Below are 13,701 nucleotides of genomic sequence, written 5' to 3' on the forward strand. Positions count from 1 at the left end.
CAGAATGTGTCACGTTATCAGCCAGAAAAAATTATATGATTCTTCTATATTCATTGCAATCATTAAAAAAATACGACAAAAACCTTTGTTTGATTGGCTTTAAATTGATTAAAATTTCAAAATTGTGCAAATAAACAAATTGTCCGAGACACATGAAATAAAAACAACTTTAATTTAACTTATTGCCAAAATGACAAAACATGACACAAAAAATAAAACTTTTTTTATCTCATTTTATTCGTTAACTAAAAATTTTCAATTGATGCTCTTTTAAAGTCGCAAGTTGTTGTGAAGATCTGTTTTAAATTACTATTTACTCTCAAATCATGTTTAAAGCAATTATTCTAAACGTAAGTGCCTTTTCTAAGCAAAATTGTCGTTGACCGTTTCCTACTAATATGATTTTTGATTTAGGTTCCCAAGTGATCTTTTCACGATTGACTTCTTGATTTTTTCCGAGAGATTTCAATTGCGCGACTTCAAAAAAGGGTTTTTGCGAAAAAATATTGTGAAAGGTGACAGTGCATAGCAATGGTTCTTGTCCACATCTCTCATCAAAAAGGTCGCTAACCTCTCCCTGGTAAGAAGTTTTTGCATTATAAAAATTTCTCTAGCTTATTCTCCGTTCCAAATTGATTGCCTCGCCAGTAGTTTGACAGAAATTCGTCCAATATTAGTTGGTTTATGTTTTTTATTGTTTTCAAAACTTATAATGTACTGATAAGCTTGGATTCCAATTTGTACACTAAAAGAGATGCAAAATTTCAATTCTCGGACGAAATATCAAAAAAGACAATAGTTCATGTGCACAGTTCATAAGCTAACCGTAAGTCATTTTATGTCAAAACGATTAAAACAAAATTGGTTTTTCGTCCGGTAAAACTATTGTCCGGGTTCCGAGTTGTTTCCTAAAAAATTTTAGAAATTTTACACAAGGTTGTTACAGAAAGAACTCTTCAGTTTGATCTTCGAAAAAGTGCTAGTAAAAAAAGACTTGAGACTTATGTTTGAAAAGTGTGCGCTTCGCACAGTCTTGCGCAAGCCGTTTTGTGTCTAAATGAGACTGAATTTCGGAAACCATTTTTTAAATTTTTAATAAACGACGGTAGAAGTTTTTTTCTCGTCAACTGTATGGGGAAAAGGTTGAAGCAAATTTTTAAGTCACTAGAACCATGGCGTTTTTTTTCTTTCAAACATTTCTTTCTTTTTTATTCTCTTGAAATGAAAAATTTATTTTTTTACAATTCAAAAAATGTGAATAGTATTGGGGCCGCAGACTTTTTTGTGATGTTTTTGGCCACGTCGAAACAAGATGGGGAGCAAAAAAGTTAATGATTTTGTGGCGCGAATTTTTTTGTTTAAATAATTTTTGATGACTTGGGGTAATTTGACTGTTAGTTGCACTTTTTTATCACACTTTCTTTTAATTGGTTTTTTCAATCCAATCATAGTCCCTTGAGGTCTAGTTTTTTGTTAAATTGTCAGGAACTGTCTGTCCTGCTATGTTTTTCAATTTCTTGCATAGCAAAAAGTCGAGGAATGCAAAAGACTGAAAACAAACGAAAGCCTGACATTCAAAATGAATCGAAATGTTACAAAATGTGCGAAATGTTACTATTAAGTCACCTTTTAGGAGTAACCATTGAAAATTTCTACGGATGGCTTTAATTCGGATCTTGAAACAGATATAAATTTTCTTTAAAATATTGGACTCGTACAAGTTGAGTTCTTACTGCAGGTGATATTCAAAAAATATTCCGGAATCTAGCGTGTACTTCAGATCCCAAAACTATTTTGGACTTTAAATAAAACTTTCCTTACAAACATTATTTCAATTAAATTTAGAAAACCGGATCTATAAATACAAAATCTTTGTTGTTCAAGGATCAAAAAACAAACAAAATCGAAAAAAATAGTGAAATAGGGTCTACGTACTGTCATCAATTGGATATTTGCTTACTTTAATAAATATAAGTAAATGAGACACACTAGGTGCAATGAAACATAGAAGCGAAAAGGCACCGAGATCGCACCAATACAATTGTATTGTGAATTAGAGTAGTTAAGATATTTAGAAAATCCGTATTGTAAGACAAAAGCTCATATATTTTATTCATTTATCAAAAACAGTTCTACCAAAAACTTGGAACCAGACTTGGAAACAGCCACAGCTAGCTAGAAAAGGATGTGGGCTAGCTATAAAACGATAATGTTTTTAATGTTGAACAAGGAGGCTCGGTAATATGCGTACACACGTAATGTGCTGACACCGCTCATCCACATTCTTGACTCAATTGGCTGTCAAATGATGAAGAGATAGAAAACTTTTCAAAACATATATCGTTCAATAAACCACTAATGGAATTAAAAAAATGCCACGCTAGAAGGCCCGTGAAACATGTTGTCATTAGCACTGCTAGAAAACACAATAACAACAGTCAAATAAACATTAAATACCGCCAAAACTTCATGTCTATATTAAAAAAACATAACAAACTCAAGCTCGCATCAGATAAAAACTTATAAAAAACAAATCATCCTTTACTATATGAGGAAATATATTGGACCTGTACTCAGCCAGTCGATTAAAACAGCAAAAAGGTGCGAAGTTCCAAACACGTTTCTCATTTTCAAAACAATTAATTTCAAAGTGATTAATTGTTCCGACCCCACTTGTGGGGGGGAGGAACTATATACTCAAATGGGTTTTTTTTGTTCCGTGAATTTTGGCCGACCGATATATTCATCGAAGAGAAATTTGCGTGGTACCATTAAAAAGATCGTCCAGCGTAGAATTCGAAATTGAAAAGATTTTTTTGAATTTCATTTTTTTCGAGCAGTTATCGAGGTTTAAAGTTTCATGTGAACACTGGATATTTGGTTCACTCTTGTTCACTTTTACCGTAATTTTCGTTCGAATTAACGTTTTTTTCTACGAAAAATTTAATTCCAAACTAGATTTCACGCCAAAAAGTAAATCAATTTTAGGTTTTTAATAGACGAAAGGAGATAATAAAGACTAGTTCTAGTCTTAGAGGGAAGTTTAATATATAAAAAAAATTCGAATTAGGTTTGGGAGCTCTTTTTTTAGAAAATTTTGCAATTTTTTTTGTTTTTTCAAGTCATCTAGAGACTACTAGACACTTTTATTATCGAAGTTCCGTTAATGACAGACCTCTTTTACGATCAAATGAAGCCCAATGAACAAAAAATTTGTTTCGAAGGGATCGCTCATGTTTTGGACTCGTATCTCAAATTTCGTAATTTCAAATGAAATTTTTGATTTGTTTTTTGAGGACTTACTAAAGTTTTATAATCCTATGGCATAAACTTGTTGACTAAAGCTGCAATAGATTTGCTATTGAGCATCAAGTGAACCTATCTAGTGCTTTGAGTGGACAGCTAATGGCTGTTAAGACTTTGAAAAAACATTTTCAAAAGTTTTCTAAATTAGTAAATCATAAACTTATTTTTGTAAACTGTAAGTTCGTCTCAGTAAAAAAAGGATTGAACTCCTTCATACCACTGCAACATAAGTTAATCTCATTGGCGGCTTTATCAAATATCTATTGGTTATACGTCTTCAATGCCACAAGATTTCAAATTTTTTAAAAATTTTTTGGGTATTTCGTTTTATTGGTTCATTTTGAAATCTTATCACGTCATCCTAATATTGATGGCTACATCTTCCCTTCGTGAAGACGTCCAAAGGATCATAGATAAAACTTTATCAGAAAAAAAATATGGTTTAAATGGCTTCAACACTTTCTTCTCCCATTTTTCTAAAGAAATTTTGGTTTTTGCCTGTATTTGTTGTTTTTTTTTCATAGTCATAAGACATATTGTGATGTCATATTGATTACCTAGGCATCACAAACATCCTTGTATTCACATCGTGGCATAGCTGAGCGTATTCATTGAATTCTTATGAAAGCTTTTGAGTTTAATGGCTGTTAAGACTTTAAAAATATTTTTTTATTTTTTTTTATCATAAATCAGTCTTAAGCTTTTTTTCGTGGATTGTAAGTCAGTCTTGGTAAAGACAGAACTGCTTTGTTTCTGCATCAACAACAATTTATCCAGTTAGTGGTTTTGTCTTCTAACTATTGGTTTTTTTTACTTGGGTGCACGAGTTTTCATATTTTTTTTTATAATTTTTGGATTTTTTTTAGTAATTATTGTTCCCTTTGAAATCGTATTACATTATCCTAATATTGATAGCTCCCATTGGCTTAGTGAAGACGTTCAATGGATCGCTGAAAAAGTTTTCAGAGAAAACAGCTTGTGGTTTAAATAACTTCGACACTTTCTTCTCTCAATTTTCTACCGAACTTTTGGATTTTGCCTGTTTTTGTTGTTGTTTTCATAGTCAATGACTTGTTGTAATGTTTTATTGATAAAATATGATTGACAAACATCCTAGTCGTCACATCATCTAGGCATAAATTAGCGTATTAAATGCCTTCCTTTGAAAGCTGTAGAAATTTTTGACTTTGATACTATGAGTTTTCTCAAAAATTTCGTGGTTTTGATGTATTTTTCTTTGCCATACGACTTATTGTGATGAGTTACTGATGTCACATGAATGAAACCTGTGATTGCTATTTCATCGAAGCAGAATTTAGTGTGTTTAATTAACTTAAAATGTAGCATTTTTTTAAAATTCAAACATCTATTTTTGTTATCTCTTCATTTGGTTGACAATTAAGTCAAAAATGTAGATGAGCTCGGGTAGGAACATCATGTGCGAACGCACATTAACAAGCCCCCTTGTATAATTGGAAGATTAGTAGATAATTTTTTTTATTAGTAGATTAAAACCATTATTAATTGAAATAATTTAAACTCCAAAGCAAACAATTAAGACCTGTCATAAGCCATTCTACAACATACGACTACAAATAGAAGGACAAATACTGGCAAAATTATAAGAGTCAGTTAAACATTGCGGGGAAAATGCCAGTTAAACCGCTAAAACTATAAATTTGTCACTAATATTGCTGAAATGCTCAATCAATATTTTTTTTAAAATGTTCAGTTTGAATCAATAATACAAAGCCAACGGGACCCACCGTTAATGTTATTAATTAAAAAGAAAACAAAATTCCTTTAAACTGTACTAATATAAAAAAAGATCTCAACATTTTCCAAAATCTTGTTGTGACAGTAGCAATTTAGCCGAGAAATAAATGGTTGATACTAAAACCGGTATAATGAATTAATTTTAGCTCACTGGAAACGGCTTTTAACCCGTTTTTACAGAAACTAAGCTACAAATCGACCCAAATACGATTTTAAAATTGGTGAAGCTCAAAAATCCAATTATGTTTTGGAATTTTTTTTGGAGAAGTCATAACAGACATATGATTTCAACAAAAAGAGATGGACTAAACTGCAAAACCCCAGATAGCCAGTTAGGCCTGTTAAAAACGAGACTGAGTCACAAGAATACAAAATAAAAACAAATACAGGCACAAACCAAATATTCACAAACAATTTTACTATACAACAGTGTTCAAGGCACTATAAAAATAAGATGTTATCTGCAGTAATTGTAAATCATCATTTGCATCTATTTTGAACATCAAAAAGTTTTCCTAATAAACAACTACGCAAAAATGACAACAAAAAGTTTAATGAGGAAACAATATAGAATCTTGAAAAAATTATGAAACTAAATGGTCTAAGCTACGAGTCAAAACATATAACTAACCAAGGAAAAAATTAGAAATCAACAAACGTAGTGGAGACCTTTTATTAGTGATATTGAGTACAATGGTGACAAAAATGCAAGCAAAAACGAGACAGTTGAAATTTTTTTAAAGTTACTTCGAAAGCCATTAAAACAAATAGCTATAAACAGAAATCTTTAAAAAGGCTAAGTTATACATCCTGGAGAAGCAATTGAGTTATATCATTATCAGGTAACTGCCGTACAACAACAAAAAAAAGAAAGACAAACACAGACTGAAATATAAAAAATCCGCTAAATTAGGCGAGAGAACTGTGTTTCAACTTAAAAGCGTAAACTATACAACAAAAAACAATTAACATATTCAGATACGCTTTTTTTCAAAAAGCTTGCTCTTTCCAACTGATCTCTCGTTCAATTGGACCGGTAAATGGTAAATATTGCAATAATTCGACAAGTAAACAAAATAATCTTATTACATTTGCAATTAAGCTCAAAATTTTAACATAAAATCTGAAAACTCTTAGTATCAAATTTAAGAAACCAGTAGTTAGAAATAAAACTTCCACAGATGTTAATTTATATCTCACAGGAAATGAATTTCCGTCTCTTTTTACTGAGAACTCGCCTGAAGTTGAGAGAAAGAAGTTAGAAAACTGGCAAAGTTCAAATTTTCACAAAAAGTTCCTTAAAACAATTAATTTCAAAACCTCAAGAGACCTGGCTTAATTATAATTCCAGAAGACTTTTAAAGCCAGCAGGAGTACAGTTAGCTCTCTCTTCGAAGAGCTTGCAAAGAATATAGCCGCAGTTTTAAGAAGTCTACTTTCAGCAAGTTTAAAGAAAATGGGCTAAAAAAGCATATTTGATACCCTTCTTGACGAAAAAAGTCTGCATTTTGAAAAGCTTAGCATAATATCTGGCTAGAAAACTCGGATCGAATCAATAATGCTAGAGTTAACAATTTTAACATATTTTGGCAAAAATGACAGAAAATTGCTGAAAAGTTTGGAAAATGTGAATAAAAGCAAAAAAATATCGTCTACTATTCAAAACTTTGAACCTCAATAACTCCATGTAAAACAGCGAAAACCGAAAAAATATATATAATTCCATATTCTAGGCTAGACGGGTTTTCGAATGATACGACCCACAATCGATCGGCCAAAATTGACTGAATAAAAAAACACCCATTTGAGTATATAGTACCTCCACCCGCTAAAGTTGGTCGGAACAATTATCCTGAAAGAATAAATGAATCTTGTTCCGAAGATAGTTATACAATTTTACAGTATGAACAACGGTACTTTAACGAAACTTGGATCTTTCACATATATTAAAGTGTTAAATTCTATATCTGCTGCATTTTCGTTGGTCTCTTTTACCAATCGGAGGTTCAAAGCTTGCATCTATCTGTTTATCTACGCTAAAGACTTCTTGTTGTTTTGCATATCAGGGTGGCTGTGACGTCACATTCCCTTAAATTGAGACAATGAACTTGACTGACTCAAGATTGATTGGATATTGAAAAGGTTTCACAATTGTTCAGATGATTGATTGTCTGGAATATATTTGACATTTAGAATGATGGTATCAGCCCTCCCTTTTCTACCTGGTCAATCAGTCAGCATAAATATGTCTTAAATGAAAAAGAGTCTGACTGCACTAGGTGATACTATTCTTAACTCAATCAGGTTAAAAACGTTCATTGTAAAAAAACTCTTTAAAAGTATGCGAAATACCTAATTTGCTTAGCACTATATGAACAGCAGTATGTCTGGGTATCTGAAACAAATCCATCGCTATCGAAAGCCTCAAAGGGTAACATCCTCAACCAAAAAGCTGCTATAATTACTGCAATCATCAAAGCAAATTGAACACTTATATACGATGGGTTTGTAACAGATGATAACATCACTGGGCGGAACGGGCCTTTTAAAACAATCAAAGGTGGAAACAGAGTCCTGTACAAGAAGGTTCAGTAATGCGGGTTTGGTTGAAATATGAGGCTAAAACAAAGGTTATTTGACAAAGATTATTATTATTATTTTACGACAGCTTTACAACTTCCCGAAAAACAGCCATAAGAATCAGCAGAGTATGTAGAGCCAAAAATATCACGTCTCAGAATTCGACAGTATTGGAAAAAATTCTCAGGTCATATCAACTGTTTATATGAGGATAAATTGGCCAACAATAGAAAAATATGAAGCGAGGATTAACGTTAGGCAGAATAGGATCGCAAAACTTAAATATATAAACAGATTATCATTAAATGAACATGACTCTCAAAAATCAATAAATCACCGAATTTCTAACACACTAAAAGAGTTTCATAATATTGCGCTGAAAATTTCTAAACCAATCAAGACTTTAATTGATCACGCTGGCAAATTTGCAGATCAATTCGTGTAATAGTTGCTATTCTTTAAGGAATAAAAACGAAATAAAAGCGGAATTTTACCGCATACTTTTACTTAAAAAACAATCACCCAGATTAGTCAATATTTAAAAGTCTGAAACTGTAAAAAAATGCATTAAAAAATCAACATTATGGCGAAATCGGGGCGAATACTTCAAAATGTGAAAAATTGATCAGGTTTTAGAAATAAAATAACAAAATTGTTCCATTTGTAGCATTTTACGAACGCAGGATGTGTTTTCGAATGCTACCATATACATCTCTCTACAACCAAAACATCGATCGGGCAAAAGTGAATCAAAAGAAACTAGAAACAACTTGCGCATATAGTAACCTCCCTTCCAATAATTTGTAGTTGCAAACAATATCACAAATAATGATATTTATTGCGAAAAACTTAAGCGAGGGGAGGAAGTAAATACTCAAATAGGATTTATTCGTTCAGTCAATTTTGGCCGATCCATGTTATCATTGTTGAGAGTTGTGAGTGGTTTCATTAGAAAGCCCGCCCAGCGTAGAATATTTAATAAAAAAAAATTTTGATTTTCTCTTTTTTACATGGAGTTATTGAGGTTGAAATTTTTTGAATATTATACAATATTTTGTTGTTTTTATTCATATTTTCCGATTTTTCACCAATTTTTTTTGCCAATTATGCTAAAATATTCAAAAATTGTTAACTGTAGTGCTATTGATTTGACCCGATTTATTGGCTAGATAATATGCTAGGCTTCTTGTCTAAGCTTTTCTCCTTAAAAATGAGATTAACTATGCTTTTTTTGTCCATTTTGTTTAAATTTGCAGAAAGTAGACACCTTAAAACTGCGACCATAAACTTTTGTAAGCTCCTCAAATAGAGAACTAGTTGTATTCCTGCTAGCTTTAAAAATGTTCTGGAATTATAATTTTGCCAGGTTTTTGCAAATTTGAACTAGATAATTGTACAAAATGCATTTTTTTGACATTCTGAAAATTTTGATTAAAAATTGATCTATTTCGCAACCATTTGAACAATTGATTGTTTTCTTAGCCGCGCAGCACTATTGGTCAGATCTTGGCTGATCCTTATCTCACCATGGACCCTTACGGTAAAAAATTTTAGATTAAGTGTTCTCTTAGAAGCAATGCAAACGTAGGGCTGATAGTGATATTATTATGGATAGTTACAGTAAAAAAACTCTAGATTTTCTTGGGCCGCAGCCTTTTTTTGAAAAAAATATTTCCGCATTTAATGTCTTTATGTTAATTACAGACAAGAATTTCAAATCATGGCTGAAATATTGACAATTACTACTATAAAAAAAATGAGATCAAACGAACAAATAATATGGTTTCAGAATTAAGATCAAGTTTTTCATGGTTTTGACCGAACGTTTTCGTAGAACTTTGTAGACCTCTTATCCTTTGCTTTTAAATGTTATATGCTTTTTATAGTCCTATGACTTAGTCTCCCCAATTAAAGATCCAATTGACCTCCTCAGGAGGTATAAGTGGCCCTAGACAATGCCTTCAGTTGTTATCTAAGGTCTCTTGTGACTTTGAGTATAACTGTTTTAAGAAAAAGCCGATGAAACTTTAACTTTTGCGACTAATTTTTCTTATTTCTCTCAACTTCTGGCGTAGTTTCATTGAAGAAGAGCCAAATTTCATTTTTTGTGTCATAAATTATTATGTGTACCTGTTTATATGTGACTAATGGTTTCTTCGTTTTGATAATAGGTGTTCTCAAAATTCTTTTTTGATCAAAGTTGTACAGTTTGCAGGTTCATTTTCTTTCACTTATGTAGTTATCGCTTTAATGGCATGTCCAATTGAAGGAATGCAAATTTGGAAAAATTTGCAACGTTAAAAACGCGCAACTGAATGTAATAATTGTTTTTATTGAGCAGTATATGCTTTTATTGGCACCGACACAGTTCTCTCACAAAATTTATGGGATTTCAAAATATTATTCACATGTTTGTCTTGTTTTGTTGTTGTACGACATATTACCAATAATTAGACATCTCAATTACTCAAGACGTATATTTGCACGTTTAAAAAATTTTAGGTTATAGCTAACAGTTTTAATGGCTTTCAAATAAATTTATCAAAAACAACATGGAAAACTTTTTCAATATCAAACTTTTTGATCATCTTTTTGTGGTTGTGTAACTCAGCCTCTTCAATAAGAATTGTCAGCTACTTTTATGGTTCAGATTTATTTTTGCTGCTGCTTATTTGTTTTGACTTATGGCTTCGACCAATTAATTTCATAAATTTTCGACCTTCGATGCTGTTTGATTTTCGAAATTTTTCTACGTAGTCCTTTTTGTATAGACAACCCGTTGGTGTTTAGATGAAAGGAAAATGATGTGTCACAGTTCTTGCAGATAAAATCTTCTAAATATAGTGAATGCAAAACTGTGAAGTCGTAAAACTGTTCGAGAAGGTCTGGCTTCTGCCTCTTCTTGTTGCTATTTTTAAGCTATGTGACTTAGACTCATTAATAACAATTTAGTCTGCCTAAGGTATTGCAAATTTTTTCATCTCTTTCAGTTGAATTATTTTTGTCTCTTATGACTTTTGAAAATATTTGTTTTCAGAAATATGTTTGAATTTTTGAGCTTCGTCATTATAGTTTTGAGGCTTCGTCGTCAATAGTTTTTCTGTCGATTTGTAGCTTACTCTCTGTAAAGCCATTTCAAAACCCACCTAGAGTAAGCTGTAGTTTAATCTCTATAACGGTTTTAGTTTCAACCACTTGTCTCCCGTCCTTCTAACTCCGAAATTTCGTTAATTGTTTGCAGTTTTTTTTTTATATTTGTCCTTTTTATAGGTTTTTTCTTTTCTTTTCAAATTACAACATTAATTGTAGGTCCTATTGGCTTTGCAATAACTGTGCAAATGGGCATTTTTAAAGTTCTTAGTAACAAACGCATGGTCTTAACAGCTTCGCTGCCATTCTCGTGTGAGTTTAATTAAATTTTATAATTTTGCCATTATTGTCCCTTTTTTACAGTCGTATGACGTACACTGGTTAAGTAGAGGTCTGAATTGCTTCCTATGGAAATGTAAACGAACATTTAAATGAATTTATTCAATATTTAGAGAAAAAAATCACTTTGAATTAACAGTTTTCAAAAAGAAAATTTTTTTCGAACTTCGCCCCTTTTCGCTTTTTTTGTCAAACTGTTTCCCAGTCTCATTGAGGGCAATTCCCATGGCTTTTCTAATAACGCATAAATCAATTGTTTTGTTTAGGTTTTGTCCAATGCAAGATTGATTTTTTAAAGTTTTTTCGTTAATTATAGACATCGAGCTTTGATCGTAATTAATGTTTGTTATTCGATTTTTATTATTGTCTTTTCTACTAGTCCTATTAATACCAAGTTTTAACGGCGCTCTAACTTTGCCTTATTCATTTCATTAGTGGTTAGTTGAGCGATATGTATGTTTTCGAAAGTTTTCTATCTGTATCTCATTTGGTAGCCAGTTAAGTCAAGAATGTGGATGAGCGGTGTCGGAACATTATGTTCAAACGCCCATTACCGAGTCTCCTTGTTAGTTATATTGAACAACTAAACGATAATGGCGAGTGAAACTATTACCTATGACTATAATTTTCCCCCGTTCAGTTATTAGCAAGATGCTTGGTTTGTAATTCTACTCCCGAATGCGGTTATGATACCCCACAAAAATTGCTTGTTCCTATATTCCACCTTGATATATAAAAAACTGAAAAAGCGTGACTAGTTCTTTGGCGTGAATAAAGTCATCAGTTCAAATCGAATTAATTGAACCCGAAAGTTAGAAATATGGGTGAACAAACATCTCATACAGACATAGACGGAAAAATTTTGGAAATGATTTAAACTATAAGGCAGACCAAGAGATATATTGTTTGAGTTTTGATTTTTTAGATAGTCACATCAAATTGACCAGTTTACTTCCTTTTCAGAAGTGAGTTCTTTAATAACTCAAATTACTTCCTTTTCAGAAGTGAGTTCTTTAATAAAATTGAAACCAGGAGTTCATCTTTGATAGTCGACGGATTATCACCTTTTTTAGTTTTATTTTGCAATTACGAGCCAAAACTATATTAGATCTATCGATTTTTTCCTCCGACGCCAAAAATTGGTTCTTGAATAGCTTTGAAGCACCTTGGGCAAAAATGATTAAATTATTGATCCCAGAATGTCGCTTACCTTGGTCATTATGATACAGATGAAGCAAGTCCATTTGAGATAAGGAAGCCATATGGTTGTAAATCAGCTAAGAACAGGAAACAACCGCATTATAAGAAGGAGAACGAGGGAGAGAGAGAGGAACAAACAACAAACAAACAACAAACAACAAACAATAAATAAACAGAGTGGTGGTCGGCGGCGGTATGAACAGTAGTGGGAGGAAGTTAATGATGCGAATCGGTACAATTAATCACGGGTTATAAGAGTATATGTACCTGGTGTGTATAATAATAATGTTTAACATATTTTTCCCGTTCTCTTTCTGTTCAGTACTCTCAGGTTCCCTCTCCCAGGACATTTAAGGAAAGGATGGCTGGATCACATTAAAGGAGGCTAATATAATATCTTATCCACTTCATTTTGCTCCAATAAATTAGTTAAGCCGATTTAGTCCCCAAAGCCGAAAAAGTTTTCCTGGCAATCGAGAATTGATTCTCATTTTTGAGCATTCAGTGAAACGAAACTTTGACTATTTCTCAAACATTTTGGCGAGAGAATGTAACGTTACGAGCGAACTTGCAAGGCCTTTGTATGTTTTTCAATAAATTAGGCATTTTAACAAAATGTTAACAAGAAATATGTTAAGATGTATCATAAAAACTGAGCCTACCAAAGGTCTTTCTAAGTTATCTCAAATTAAGATCTTGCATGTCTTTATCATGTCCCTAGTCGAACTCCGACGCTTATCTTGCAAGATCTTGCAAGATTCTTGCAAATGACGCTTATCTTGCAAGATGCAAGATCCGGACGCCTATCTTGCAAGAACCTTGCAAGATCTTGCAAGATAGACGTCGAAAAATGTTCGAAAAATGTTCGAAAAACACGTGTATGATTTTTCGTTTTCACCATGGATACTTCGTTGCATGAATTGATTCGGATGACAAAGTTATTCGGACTGCGAAAGGGTGAAATCTTCTCATTCTGACACAACGTCTTCACCGATGACCTCACAGATTTAAATTTTAGTTAAATCTAACAAAAATGCAATTTAACATTCATCCATAATCAAAAGTAATTCATGAAAATATGTTTACGTCATTTTATAAAGTTTACGTCATTCATAAAGTGATTTGACATTTAAGTTGTGGGATGGGGGTATTCAATATTTAATTTTATAATTTTTCATACGTTATTTGAACAGCCAGCTTAGTTTAAATTGAAAAACAGATTTTGCTTTTCATGTTTCGTTAAAAAAACTAGAAATATAGTTATCGATTTTTTTCGGAATAATTGTAACTAGGCTAGACAGCACACCTTTGTGATTGCCTCTGAGCCTAGGGAAAACAGACTGGTACATAAAAACACAGTAATTGGAATCCAACTAAGAGCAGACTCGCAGCTTGATAAGAAAAGAAGCA

The 13,701-nt window shown here is 32.2% G+C and overlaps 1 protein-coding gene across 2 annotated transcripts in view; it reads right to left on the minus strand.

The window, feature by feature from the left end:
• LOC142341573 (glutamate receptor-interacting protein 2-like) overlaps nt 1–13,701 on the minus strand; it is a 114,262-nt gene that overhangs the window by 62,791 nt on the left and 37,770 nt on the right. The window contains exon 1 of one of the 2 annotated variants that reach the window (XM_075392619.1): nt 12,302–12,749. The exons of the other annotated variant lie outside the window; for it this stretch is intronic. Coding sequence (XP_075248734.1) covers nt 12,302–12,353 — 52 coding nt within the window. The 5' untranslated portion in view covers nt 12,354–12,749. Of the gene's footprint in view, nt 1–12,301; nt 12,750–13,701 lie in introns of those variants that run through there. 2 annotated transcript variants of the gene reach the window in all.

This window comes from Convolutriloba macropyga, chromosome 6 (assembly GCF_964194025.1).
Source record: "Convolutriloba macropyga chromosome 6, txConMacr16.3, whole genome shotgun sequence".
Taxonomy (NCBI): Eukaryota; Metazoa; Xenacoelomorpha; order Acoela; family Convolutidae; genus Convolutriloba; species Convolutriloba macropyga.